The following is a 15429-nucleotide window of genomic DNA, read 5'->3' on the forward strand; positions in this document are numbered from 1 at the left end:
CCACTGAGCCACCCAGGTGCCCCATATTTTATTTTATTTTTTTGATGCAAAATGGTGGTTTATTAAAGTACAGGGACAGGACCCGTGAGGAGAAAGAGCTACTGCCTATATATATTTTAAATATGTTAAATTTTAGCTCCTGTAAGAATAAATGACATTTTGATTTATACCAGGAAAAAAAAGATTTTTCTAGGTTTTTATGAATACGTTTACATGAAATGATATGGGAAAATATATAATAAAGTTAGAGGAAGGCTATGATGGACTAACAACTCTATTTCTAGATTCTTGTATTCATTACTGTAACTAGCCAAGGAAATACACCTGCTTATAGAAGCCCTAAAGGCCCAAAGTTATATCTACTCACATCTGTGCCAGCAGCTGATCTCGTTCTGAATGCCTGCTTTGTATTCATTGGAGCTTCATTTGTTCTTATTTTTGCTTCTCTTGCTAAAGCTGTTTACAATTCTAAAACACAACATAATTTTAGAAAAGTCCCTTGCTATATTACATTTGTTAACTACGTTAACATGAAATTGAAATTTAGAAATGTATTTTGCTTCCTAGTCAGGAATTCTTCCATTTTCAGTATTATGGCCTTGTTGGATATAAATACATTTTAAGGGGGGAATGTATCTGTTCCATTTTAATATGGAGAGAGCAAAGGATTTTTTTTTAAAATTTTATTTATTTATTTGTCAGAGAGAGGGAGAGAGAGCGAGCACAGGCAGACAGAGAGGCAGGCAGAGGCAGAGGGAGAAGCAGGATCCCTGCCGAGCAAGGAGCCCGACGCGGGACTCGATCCTAGGATGCCGGGATCATGACCCGAGCCGAAGGCAGCTGCCTAACCAACTGAGCCACCCAGGCGTCCCGAGAGCAAAGGATTTTAAAGCAGAAATGAAAACCACTCCTCTGCATTTTATCCTTTCTACTTAAGATACTTCCCTGCTCTCCTTGCTAACTTGATTGTGGATGACTTTTGCCAAACTCCAAACTCATCATTTGGCAGTATTCAATTATTATTTAGTAGCTATTGTTCACAGTTACTCTCTACAGGAGGTTAATTATCCACTTGTGATAATTTCTGTTATGTTAATTTTTCATACCCTTTATTTATCTGTATACGTTTTATTGATACTTTCTTGTAAATTTCTGACCATTTCTAACTTGTTAGGAATTCCGTAAGAGATAATGAAGTAGGCATAAAAAAATGGAAGTGAAGTTCTTGTTAAAGAGAATTCTTGTTCAGAGGGAGAAGAGATAGTAGCAGGGAAGAGGTGGGATTCCTTAGGAAGAAGGAAGAAGATGAAGTTCCTCAAAATATGGTCCTGTATGATGAAGATTACATTCTCCATTGCTTAATACCAGTCTTCACTTGATAGAAGCTTAGTAAATATTTCTTGAGTTAAAAATACTTTTTGTATTGCTATTTTTATCATCTTTTGTTTCATAACTGCAAATTGATTGTATTTTAAAGGGATTACATAGCGAATCCTGGTGAAGGAGGCAAAGGATATGGACTTGGATGACTGTTGCCCTATTTTCAAGCTCTCAGGGAATCCTAAGCTCTTGTGACATCTCAGGTTCCGAAATAACATATCTGATTCTGGTTTTCCAAAAGCTAGAACTTTCTCCTTCTTGTCGTCTTCTTGCCTGCGATCTAGGATTCTATTCCCATGGGATCCACCATAATCATGATTTTTTAAGGATATATGTGCTAAGGATTTTAAGGATATATGTGCTAATATAACATTTGACAACAGCCACATTTTAGTAGGACTTTTCTAAAGACTCTAAACCCAAAGGAATAATTATAATGGTGGGCTTTTTAGTTACCATGGCTGCTTCTTCTGGGATTCTGAATTATACTGTCTACCAAGACACTTGCTTTCTTTATGAGACAGTAGATAATCCTGATTGATTTCTCAGCACCAGCACTCTGCCCTGACATACGTTTTCCTCCCCAATGCTGGCAACACACATTCCCTATGAGGTCAAAGACTTACTGAGATGATAATAATAGTGATTAATATTCCTGCCAGGGAAAATAAATAAACTGCTCACCTGCTGTATGTATTAACTTTTTCACATTTTCAGGAAATGCTGTGAATACTGAAAGATGTGGCTTACTATTAAATTCAAATAATAGAAGAGAATTCATTTGTCTTCTAGAAAAGGAACATTTAGCTATCTTCTCATTAGCCTATTTCATCAGCAGCATATGCAGTAAATACAACATAACTCTATTATAATGTAGCTTACTATAAAAATTCTAACTTAGCAAAGATTCAGTTTGTTCTCTGAGACATAATTTCCTGGAGAAGGAGCCTGGCTTCATTCAACCAATGCACAGTAAGATTAGCTTTATATCCATGAAACCATTATACAAACTCAGTTAAACAAATATTAACTCAATACCTACTATTTGTAAAGCACTAGAATAGGTGATATAAATTGCTGACATTTGTATAGTCTTTTGGCATAGTATTATACCAACTCCTCATATCAATTCTGCATGGTGTCATTTCCATTTATAGTTATGGAACCTGAGGATGAGAGGGATAAGTGACTTAATATTAATAGTCACCTGAGCAGGAGAGGAGAAGATGGTGGTGGAGTAGGAGGAGCCTAGTTTTGCTTTATCCCATGAACACAACTAGATAACTATCACATAATTCTAAATACCCCAGAAATTGATCTGAAGGCTGACAGAACAAACTCCACAATTAAAGGGAGAGAAGAGACCACATCAAAGAAGGTGGGAAGTGCAGAGATGTGATTTAGGGGTGAAATGGTTCATGGCTCTGTGGAAGGGAGGGAGCCATGGCCATGGGGAAGGGTGAGAGAAAGAAGCACACAGGGGAATGCACTAGTAGAAGAATGTTTCCCTGAAGCCATTGCCTTGGAAAATGAAAGGGACTGAATTTTGTGAGTTCTAGCAACCAGTGTGGCTTTAAGCCTGTAGTTTTAAAGGTCAGCAGACTCAGCTGGGATGGAACCTGTGGAGTACTGTGGAGGACTGTGGAGGACTGTGGAATACTGTACTCCAGGAAACCAGGGGCAGACATCATGGAAATAGTGATCTGAAGAGCTCTGGGGGCACACAGTGGGGGAGGTTATTTGGTCTTCTTAGAGTGTATCCCTGAAAGGTAGTGTTCATGGGATACCTCTCTGGGAATAAAGGACCTGGCCTATGCCATTTTCCTTCCCTACCCCTGAGGATAAACACAGAGCCACCTGTGAGAAGTAGTACAGCACAGACACTGGATGCCTAACTTGCTTATACCAAACCCCTGCCCCACACACTCTGGAAGAACTGCCCTCCTCAGTTATGCTTGCCTTAGTACCAGCATCAAGGCCCCTTCTCCAGAAGGGAGCACAAACCCCAGTTTATACCACATCTTATGGCCAGAGAGTTTTGCAGGGCCTCCTTTCTTTCTTTCTTTTTTTAAAGATTTATTTTAGAGAGAATGAGAGTGTAAGCAGCGGGAGGGCCAAAGGGAGAGGGAAAAGGAGAGAAGCAGACTCGCACTGATGGGGAGACTGACATGGGGCTTGATCCCAAGACCCTGAGATGATGACCTGAGCCAAAATCAAGAGTTGGATGCTCAGTGAACTGAGTCACCCAGGCACCTCTGCAGGGCCTCAGTTCTAGTGGAGGTACTGACAAGTTTCTTTTCATAGGCAGACCAGAGAACACCTAGCTAAAACTTGCCACATTCAGGTGAGGGACCAAACATTGCTCACACCTGGCAAGGAGAACCTTTGTAGAAGACTGGCCTGAAGGATAGAGTAGTCAGGACATAACAGTACAGTATACACAGCACACACCAGAGATACTCCCTGAAGTGCCAGACCCTGGGCACCGCATGGCCTCTTTTTCATAAAGCCATTACTTTCCGGAGCAGGAGATATAACTGGGTTTTCTAATACAGGGAAGAAGGTAGAGACTTAGACAAAATGCAAAGGCAGAGAAATTTATCCCAAATGAAAGAACAAGATAAGGCCACAGCCAGAGATCTATATATCTATATATCTATATATCTATATATCTATATATCTATATAAAATCACTTAGATATATAGATATCTATCTATATACATATAGATATTCTAAATGTATTCTAAATCAGGTTAATATATATCTAGATATATGTATATATATATAAACAGTATATATTATTAACAGATATATTATATATATTAACAGATATATGTATATATATATATTAACAGATATATTATATATATCTAGATATATATATGTATATATATATTAACAGTCCTGATTTAGAATTTAAAGCAACAATCTTAAGGATACTCACTAGACTTGAGAAAAGAATAGAAGACATTAGTGAGACCCTTGCCACAGGGATAAGAGAGTTAAAAAAGAATTAGAGATCAAGAGTGCAATAAATGAGATTAGAAACATGCTGGATGCAATGAACAGCCAGCTGAAAGAAGCAGCACAACAAATTAATGACCTAGAAGACAAAGTAATGGAAAGCAATGAAGCTGAACAAAAGAGAGAAAGAAGAACTATGCAAAATGAGAATAGATTTAGGAAACTTAGTGACTTATTACAATGTAGCAACATTTATTTTATAGGAGTTCCAGAAGAAGAGAAAATGGGACAGAAAAATTATTTGAAGAAATAGTAGCTGAAAACTTCCCTATCGTGGTAAAGGAAAGAGACATCCAGATCCAGGAAGCTCAGAAAACTCCCATCAAAATCAACAAAAGGAGGCCAATACTAAGACATATTGTAATTAAATTTGCAAAATATAATAATAAAGACAAAACTCTTAAAAGCAGCAAGACAAAAGGAGTCATTAACTTACATGGAAACCCCCTTAAGGCTAGTTGGAGATTTCTCAAGAGAAACTTTGTAAGACAGAAGGGAATGGCATGATATGTTCAAAGTACTGAATGGGAAAAATTCACAGCCCAGGATACTCTATCCAGCAAGCCTATCATTCAGAATAGGAGAGATAAAATAGTTTCCCATAGAAACAAAAACCAAAAGAGTTTCTTTTTTTTTTTTTAATATTTTATTTATTTGAGAGAGCGAGAGAGAGTGAGAGAAATCATGAGAGGGGAGAAGTTCAGAGGGAGAAGCAGACACCCCACAGAGCTGGGGGCCCAGTGTGGGACTCGATCCTGGGACTGCAGGATCATGACCTGAGCCAAAGGCAGTTGCTTAACCAACTGAGCCACCCAGGTGCCCACAGAAACCAAAAGATTTCTTGACCAAAAACCAACCCTGCAAGAAATATTAAAGGGGACTTTTTGAGTAGAACAGAGATACCAACAGTAACAGTATAAAGGCAGGAAACATGAAAGCAGTAAAAATGAATATTTATGTAAAAATAAAAAAACTCACACACATGAAAAGTATATAAAATATAATAACATATACCTAAAATCAGGTGTAGAGAGGAGAAGAGAATGGGTTCAAATTTAAGCAACCATTAACTTAATGTCGACTGCTATTTGCTGAAGAGGTTATATACACACTAATGGTAACCATATATGGAAACCACTAATAAGTATGGAAAGAAAAAACAGAAATCCAAATATATCACTGAAGAAAATCAGCAAGCCATGGAAGAAAGACAACAAAGGATCAGAGAAAATATTTAACAACTACCACAAAACACATAATAAAATGGCAATAAATACGTATCTATCAAAATTACTCTGAATGGAAATGGACTAAATGCTCCAATCAAAACACACAGGGTGTCAGAATGAATAAAGAAACCAGACCCATCTATAAGCTGACTAAGACTCATTTTGGTCCTTAAGACATCTGCAGATCTAAAGTGAGGGGATGGAGAAACATTTACCATGCAAATGGATGTCAAAAGAAAGCCAAAGTAGTAATACTATGTCAGAGAAACTGGACTTCAAAATAAAGACTGTAACAGGAGACAAGGATGCTATAAGATAATATAGGGGACAATCCACAAAGAGATCTAACAGTTGTACATATTTATGCACCTAACATGGGACTACCCAAGTAATAAAAACTATTAATAACAAACATAAAGGAACTAACTGATAATAACAATGATAATAGGGGATTTTAACATTCCGTTTATATCATTGGACAGATCATTTAAAGAGAAAATCACCAAGTAAACAATGGCTTTGAATGACACACTGGATCAGATGAACTTATATGTTTAGAGCATTCCATCCTGAAATAGTGGAACAAACATTCTTTTCAAGTGCACATGGAACATTCTCCAGAGTAGATCACATACTAGGTCACAAATTAGACCTCAACAAATACAAAAAGACTGAAGTCATACTGTGCACCTTTTCTGACTTTAATGCCATGAAGCAAGAGGTCAGCCATGAGAAGAAATCTGGAGAGATCATCAATACATGGAGGTTAAATAACATGCTACTAAGAATGAATGGGCCAAAGAGGAGAAAAAAAAAAGTAAAAAAAAAAAAAAATACAGGGTCGCCTGGGTGGCTCAGTTGTTGAATGTCTGCCTTTGGCTCAAGTTGTGAGCCCAGAGTCCTGAGACTGAGCCCCGTGTGTGGGGATCCTGCTTCTCCCTCGCCTACTCCCCTTATTTGTGTTCCTATTCTTGATCTGTTTGTGTTCCCTCTCTTGCTATGTCTCTCTCTGTCAAATAAGTAAATAAAATCTTTAAAAAATATATCATTAAAAAATACACAGAAACACATGAAAATGAAAACACAACAGTCCAAAACCTTTGGGATGCAACAAAAACTGTCCTAAGAGGGCAGTATATAGCAATACAGCCCTACCTCAAGAAGCAAGAAAAATCTCAAATAAACTACTTGACCTTACACCTAGAAAGGCTAGAAAAGGAAAAATAAATGAAGCGTAAAGCCAGTAGAAGGAAGGAAATAATAAAGATTAGAGCAGAAATAAATGAAATAGAAACCTAAAAAACAGATCAGTGAAACAAGGAGCTGGTTCTTTGAAAAAAATAAATAAAATTGATAAACCTTAACCAGACTTACTAAAAAGAACAGAGAAAGGACTGAAATAAATTAAATCACGAATGAGAGGAGAAATAACAATCAATACCACAGAAATACAAATAATTATAAGAATTTTATGAAAAACTATTTACCAACAAATTGGGCAACCTAGAAGATAGGAATAAATTCCTAAAAACATAAAACCCATCAAAACTGAAACAGAAAGGAATAGAAAACTTGAACAGACTGATAACCAGCAAAAATATTAACTCAATAATCAAACAATTCCCCCAAAAACGAAAGTCCAGAGCCAGATGGCTTCACAGGTAAATTCTACCAAAATCTAAAGAAGAGCTAATACCTATTCTTCTCAAACTATTCCAAAAAATAGAAAAGTAAGGAAGATTTCCAAATTCATTTTATGAAGCCGACAGTATCCTGATACCAAAACCAGAAAAGGACATCACTGAAAAAGAGAACTACAAGCGAATATCCCTGATGAACATAGATGCACAAATTCTCAATGAAATACTAGCAAACTAAATCCAACAACACATTAAAAAAATATCATTCACCATGATCAAATCGGATTTATTCCTGGCATGCAAATGTGGTTCAATATTCACAAATCAGTCAGTGTGATACAGCACATCAATAAGAGGAAGGATAAGAACTGTATGATCATTTCAATAGCTGTAGAAAAAGCATTTGATGAAGTACAACATCCATTCATGATAAAAACCCTCACTCAACAAAGTAGATTTAGAGGAAACATACTTCAGCATAATAAAGGCTATATATGAAAAACCTACAGCTAACATCATCCTCATTGCAAAAAACCGAGAGCTTTTTCTTTATAATTAGAAACAAGACAGGGATGTCTACTTTCAACACAGTTATTTAACATAGTACTAGAAGTCCTAGTCACAGCAATTGGACAACTCAAAGAAATAAAAGGCATCCAAATCAGCAAGGGAGAAGTAAAACTTTCAATTTTTGCAGATTGACACGATACTGTATATAGAGAACCTGAGAGACTCCACCAAAAAATTTCTAGAACTGATACACAAATTCAGTAAAGTCACAGGTTACAAAATCAGTGTATAGAAATCTTTTGGGTCTCTATGCAATAATAATGAAGCAGCGGAAAGAGAAATTAGGGAATCCATCTATTTTATAATTGTACCCCAAACAATAAGATACCTAGAAATAGACCTAACCAAAAAGGTAAAAGATGGGTCCTCTGAAAACTATAGAACAATGATGAAAGAAACTGAAGATGACACAACAATGTCTTTCCACTTTCGTGGATTGGAAGAAAAAGTATTATTAAAATGTCTGTACTTCCCAAAGCAATCTACACATTTAATGCAACCCCTATCAAATTACCAATAGCATTTGCCACAGAACCAGAATGAACAATCCTAAGATTTGTATGGAACCACAAAAGATCCTGAATCGCCAAAGCCACCTTGAAAAAGAGAAGCGAAGCTGGAGGCATCACTATTTCTGGACTTTAAGGTATACTGCAAAGGTGTAGTGATCAGAACAATATGGTATTGGCATAAAAGTAGACACATAGATCGACGGAACAGAATAGAAAAACCCAGAAATGAACTTACAACTATATGGCTGATTAAAAAGTAAGAAAGAATATCCAATGTGAAAAAGACAGTCCTCAACAAACGGTGTTGGAAAAACTGGACAGCAAGATGCAAAAGAATGAAACTGGACCACTTTCTTACACTATACACAAAAATAAACTCAAAATGGATTAAAGACTTAAATGTGAGACCTGAAACCACATAAATCCTAGAGAACACAGGTAGTAACTTCTTTGATACTGGCTATAGCAACTTTTAAATTAAATTAAATTAAGTTAACTTCTTAAAGTTGGTTCCATGCCCAGTGTGGGGCTTGGACTTATGACCCCAAGATCAAGAGTCACATGCTTTATCAACTGAGCCAGTCAGGTGTCCTCACCCTCCATAGCAACTTCTTTCTAGATATGTCTCCTGAGGCAAGGGAAAGGAAAGAAAAATAAACTGCTGGGACTATATCAAAATATAAGCTTCTAAAAAAAAATAAAAGCTTCTGCACAGCGAAGGAAACAGTCAACAAAACTAAAAGGTAACCTATGGAATGGGAGAAGGTATTTGCAAATGACATATCCGATAACGGTTATTATCCAAAATATACAAAGAACTTATAAAACTCAACACCCCCAAAATGAACAATCCAATTAAAAAATGGGCAAAGGGCATGATTAGACATTTTTCCAAAGAAGACATCCAGATGACCAACAGACACATGAAAAAATGCTTAATATCACTGATCATCAGGGAAATTCAAATCAAAACTACAATGAGATATCAACTCACACCTGTCAGAGACTTGGTAATTTAAGTCCTCCATTTAGCTCAGTGTTTTAGAAATAGTAGGAGCTCAATAAATAGTTTTGGTATAAATATATATTTTCTTCTCTAAATGTTTATTATTCTATTTATTTTTCTCTGTATATTCTTTGAATTTATTTACTCCTAAGGTATTATATAAATTTTTATTTATCAAAGTAATGCCTATACATAGTTAAATAATCAAATATCACTAAAATGTCTTTCTCATTAAAAACAATCCTGTGGGGCGCCTGGGTGGCTCAGTGGGTTACGCCGCTGCCTTTGGCTCAGGTCATGATCTCAGGGTCCTAGAATTGAGTCCCGCATCGGGCTCTCTGCTCGGCAGGGAGCCTGTTTCCCCCCTCTCTCTGCCTGCCTCTCTGCTTACTTGTGATCTCTCTCTGTCAAATAAATACATAAAATCTTAAAAACAAACAAACAAAAAACACAAAACAAAAACAATCCTGTGCCTATGTTCCTAACTCTTATCTTCAACTCAGTCACTTTCACCATTTTAACTTGCATCTTCTGATAATTACCTTTATTGTTTTATATAATTACCTTATTCCTATTCTTGATTTATTAGCTTTAGAGAGCATTTACTGACTTCTCATTATGGTCTTTGAGAATTTCTTTGGTACCCCAACTTCTCTCCTCCAGGTTCCCAATTGAATTAGAATTTTCATTTAAACTAGTACTTAGTATTTATCCTATTATGACTATAAATATTGTTCACTGCTGAGTCAAGTAATGTACAATGATTATCTGCCCTCGTATGGATGTTTCTTTTCTTGGAGTTAATTATTTCCTTTTCTTTCATTTGCTTAATTTTCTATATATATACTGCTGATTTGTTCCTAATAGCATAAATGCATTTGTTGAATTTGAATGCCTGGTAGTCATCCTTTCAAACTCATAAACCCATGAAATAAGACATCAGTTCCTTTTTTTTTCCCCTCCAGGAGACCTTCCTTTTATACCTCTAATGATTCTCTCTTGTCTGAGTGTCATGCTGGGACTTTCCTCAGCCATTTTAGCTTGGGGGTTGTTTTTGAGAGAATTTGTTAATGTGGCTATAACAAGAAAGAAAAAGCATTAATATTTTAGAGAGAATCCAAACTATTAATATATGTATTACTTCTGTGTCCTGGATTCACCAGACAGTGAGGTCACATAAAATGAGGTTGCATTTGCTTTTGATGCCCAAATTATAATAGCTCAAGTCTTCATAGTTTGAATGCAAATTCTGAGCACCACTAACTTTGCAAAGTGCCCTCTCAGTGTTTCTGAGGGTTTCTAAAAGGGGTGTGCTCACAGGAGCTCACTAACTAGTCCATCTGCTAGTTACCACAAAGCATTTGCCATGTTCTTCCTCTTTTGCTCTGAATCCCTGGCAATATGTATTTCCCTGAATTCTGTTTGATGCTGGTAGTATCCCTCACTGCTAATGGTAGGTATCCCTCATAAGATGGATGTTATATTTGCCAGGGGTATTATCTCCTGATTTTATCATTTCTAAGAATACCAGGGGTACTAGGTTTGATGGAAGGTCATCAGAATGACTCTTACCCCAATTCCACGCCACTTCCTCACACCCCCTTCTCCATTGCTCAAAGTCCAGAACTCACAGTCTCTCTTCTAGTTTTTTCTTTTTGTGATTTCCTCCCCATCGCCCCAGTGTCCAAACCAATAATCATCAACATTCATAACCCACAGCTAAGCACCCATTTTTGCAGGAACAACATAAAATCTAGAAGACCCATTAGAACAGCTCAACTATATAATTTATTACCAAACCAGAATGTTTAACATTTATATTCTAGTGAGTTTCTTAAGCCAGAAAAACAGTCAGCTTTAAAGTAAGATGAAGTCTCCATTTTGGAGATGGAGAAATTCTTGCAGCTTTGCAATGATGGACTTCTTTTTCTTTCTTTCTTTCTTTTTTTTTTTTTAAAAGATTTTATTTATTTATCAGAGAGAGAGAGAGGGAGAGAGAGCATGCACAGACAGACAGAATGGCAGGCACAGGCAGAGGGAGAAGCAGGCTCCCTGCTGAGCAAGGAGCCCGATGTGGGACTCGATCCCAGGACGCTGGGATCATGACCTGAGCCGAAGGCAGCTGCTTAACCATCTGAGCCACCCAGGCGTCCCTGGACTTCTTTTTCTGCTAGACAAATTTTAAATGCCTTAGAGTCTACTCTCAATCTAAGCACCACATTGTGTAACTTGTAGAGTCTGCACTTTCAAAAAATACTTAAAAGTAGAAATGCCATCAACAAGGAAATCTATGAGCAGATGACAACAAAGGAAAGACTCGTGAAGTTTAAAGTAATACCATGTTGGACTACATGAGGGAATTGTTTTCAAAATGAAGGCTGTACCGTATTATTCCAGAAAAAACTTTCAGGTGGTATACAGACCCTTCATCATCTTCCCCTGCCTCCCTGTCAAGTGTCATTTCCTCCTTCTTTAATGTTCCAATTTTCATTTAGTGGATGAAGACAGTTGGGTTCATAATTTACCCAATTAATAAGAGGTAAAGCCAAGATTTTAACACAGGTTAGTTTGATTTCAAAACTGGTATCTCCTTTCCTGCTTACCATATTACAACTTGTCATTTTGGGTGACTACAAAGATGACCTTAAGGAAAAGAGCTGACATAAGGGAATTACCTAGCCATGTGGATTATCTGGGATCTCCCTGGGTATATATAATGGTTCTCTGGTAATACACACTGTGTTGAAGAAGGCTCTGGAGAGGGATCTCTTGTACAAGCAAATCTAATCCTAAATCTCACTGTCTCTCTTCTTTCTTCTAATGCCTTTTCTTACATCCCCTTTTTGGAGAGAGGCCATGTACCTGGTTGCTGATCCTTCACTTTGCTCCCCATATGCCATGCACATGGTAGACTCAACTTACCTTTCCTATGACATCTGTTAACAGCTTGAGTGCCAGAGGATCATGAACCAAGGAGTCTGTGTAAAAGGAACCAAGGTATTTCTTTGGGTTGGTTGGATTGTCCTGGGCACACAGATCTGGGCGCATGTTGAATCCATGGGAAATTCTTCCGACTGTGAAAGGGAAGGCACCTCCTGCAAGTAAAACCCATTAGTGAAGGGCGAGTGTCAGTTGAAAAGTTTATTTTTCAATCCTCATGGTATATACAAAGAAGAGTTACTGTAGTCCAGTATTTACCAAGGATTTATTGTGTCCCAAATGCTGGGAGATGACAGAACTAATGATATGAACTCATCTATAAATTCATGTTTGAGGAATTTATCCTAAAGAAAGAATACATGTGTGAAAGATATGTGGTCAAGGTTTTCAAATGTAGTGTGCTTATAATACCAAAATACAGAGACAGCTTATGAGCTGGGAAATAGCTACATAATGATGGCATATCCATAAAATGTATTGCCATGCGTGCAACCATCAAAAGTAGTGGTCGTTGTGGTATGTGTGTGTGCCGAAGGGTCAAAAACTCAATTACCCGCAGGGACCAAGCAGGAAATATAAATGAATAAAATAAGCCTATTTGTAAATAATAGAGAATGGTAGGGACTATTGCAAACTGGAGAGCTTGTAGTCTGACTAGAGGGATTTAAACAAAAACAAAACAAAGCAAAATTAAACAAAAACTATGCCAACCAAACTAACCTTGTCCACAAAAATGGAATTTAGTTCCCAACCATCATATACTTTATGACTAGAATGATGGCTGCAGGCATGTTATGGACTGAATTATGGGGTCTCTCTAAAGTTTTTATGTTGAAGCTCTAACCCCCAATCTAACTGTATTTGGAGACAAGGGTAATTAAGAAGGTAATTTAAGGTTAAATGAAATTATAAGGTGGAACTTTAACCTGATAGGAGAAAGGAGAGGGACAGTGAGATTTGGTATTAGATTTGCTTGTACAGGAGATCCTCCCCAGCCTTCAACACAGAGTGTGTATCTCCAGAGAGCCATTATATACACCAAGGAAATCCCAGATACTCCACATGGCTGGCTGATTCCCTTAGATCAGCTCCTGTTCCTTAGGATTATCTCTCTACCCATCCAAAATGACACGTCATGTGCATAGTAAGAAAGTAAACCTCTACAATCCAGGAATCACCAGAAACTAATCCTGCAGGCACTTTGTTCTTGCACTTCTAGCATCCAGAACTGTGTAAAAATGAAGTTCTGTTGTTTAAGTCACCGAATCTATGGTATTTTGTTATGGTAGATTGAGCTGAGTAACACAGACAGTGCCTTACCTCCATGTGCAAAACACACTTTCAGTTTAGGAAATTTCTCAAACACTCCTCCCATGATCATGGAGCAAATGGCAGTGGTGGTCTCTGCTGGCATTCCTAAAAGAGGAAATAGTCACAGGGTGCAAGGCTTTTCCTCTCAAGCAAGAAGAAGCTCTCTTGGTTGGGGGAATGGCAGCTTGCTGTGATTGCCAATGCCGAGAAATGTGAGGTCCCTCTGTCCCAGCTTGGGTTGGTTGTCTAGAAGCCATTACTTTGGCAAACAGACCATTAGAAGCTTCCTATTTGCCACTTAGATTCCTGTAGAGTCATCTAATGGACAAGAGAGTCAAAGGACCTAGCTTTTGTCCTGATTCTTCCACTTCAGTGTGGATATGATGGAGCAAGAAGAGTACAGTGTGTCTGGTTGAAGCCTAACTCTTCTAATTTCTCGTTTCCTGTCCTTTGGCAAATTATTTAATGTTCCTGAGCCTGTGCTTCTTCACCTTTAAAATGGGGATCCTATACTGTTTTTCTGAAAATAAATAAATTGGAAAAAAAATTAAAAAGAAAAAAGAATTAAAAAATAAAATGGGGATCCTGTTGCCCATCTTGCAAGACTATTGTGGAGCCTTGAAAATGATGATGTTGGGAAAGGTTCTAGCCAGAACTTCACATTGGAGGTGCTCAACTCAAGTATTAGTTGCTTCCCTGTCCTTCAGCTGTAGAACGTGTTTGTTCTTGCCACTTAGTTCTCAATAAATATTAACTAAAATTATAATTCCTGCCAAATCTTTGCTGCTTCTTAGAGATGAGGTCGAAAATAACTGAATTAGAATGAGTTGTTTTGGGAGGACTGGGTGGCTCAGTCAATTAAGCATCTGCCTTTGCCTCAGGTCATGATCCCAGGGTCCTGGGATCGAATCCTGTATCAGGCTCCTTGCTCATTGAGGAACCTGCTTCTCTCTCTGCTTGCCACTCCCCCCTGCTTGTGCTCTCTTTCTCTCTGGCAAATAAATAAATAAAATCTTTAAAAAAAATAGATGAGTTGTTTCAAGTGCTTTGTGCCCCTCGAAGAAGCATCTGTTCCATGCCTGGTGCCTTCACCTCCACAAAGTTAGTCTGGGTTACATTTCCAGGCAACTGCGTTTCAGACTGTGATCAACAAATCTCTGGGGGCTCCACAGGTAAGCCTGTACCTTCAGGGGAAGACTTACTCTCTGACTACCAAATGGGGATTTACGAGATGCTCATCCTTCCCCAAGCCTGTCATCGCTCTATGGATAGAGATGGTCTGACTCTCTGGCCTTGTAGGAATTCTGGAAGAATGACAGATTCATATCTGTCTGGGAGTGGTTTGTGGGCAGAGCTTCCTGAAGGCAGGAGGATGGACAGCATCACTTCCTTTTGGTCCTGTGATTCTGCTCTCCATTAATTATTTGGACCACAGTTACATAATCCATTCTCTCTACAGGAACCAAAGTGGAATATTTACAGTGTCAGTTGCATCATGTTCCCCCCTTACTGGGAGTCCTCCAATCGGCTGATGACTACTTTTGTATCCAGAATAGAATTCCAAAATTAGCCTTTGTTTGTTTGTTTATAAACTGTGTCTCTGTTTGTCATCTCTTTCTTCTAACCAGAACATTGGCTTTAGGAAGGCAGAGGTTTTGTCCATGTCAATGTCCTCATTGCCTGGTACAGGGCCTGGCATGCTGGAAAGGATCAATATATATGTGTTGCATAAATGAATGATGAAATGTCTCTTTATGCAAATGTTATTCTGTTTTTCATGTGGGAAGTTGTAATACAAATAAGTTTGTGGGACTAG

General features: G+C 37.8%; 1 protein-coding gene across 1 annotated transcript in view; it reads right to left on the reverse strand.

Moving 5' to 3' along the window:
• Window positions 1-15429, reverse strand: part of ACMSD (aminocarboxymuconate semialdehyde decarboxylase) — a 95486-nt gene that overhangs the window by 24211 nt on the left and 55846 nt on the right. The window contains exons 7-8 of the mRNA XM_044242591.1: window positions 13623-13718; window positions 12285-12457 (exon numbers count right to left, since the gene is read on the reverse strand). Coding sequence (XP_044098526.1) covers window positions 12285-12457; window positions 13623-13718 — 269 coding nt within the window. The remainder of the gene's footprint in view (window positions 1-12284; window positions 12458-13622; window positions 13719-15429) is intronic.

This window comes from Neovison vison, chromosome 3, assembly GCF_020171115.1.
Source record: "Neovison vison isolate M4711 chromosome 3, ASM_NN_V1, whole genome shotgun sequence".
NCBI lineage: Eukaryota > Metazoa > Chordata > Mammalia > Carnivora > Mustelidae > Neogale > Neogale vison.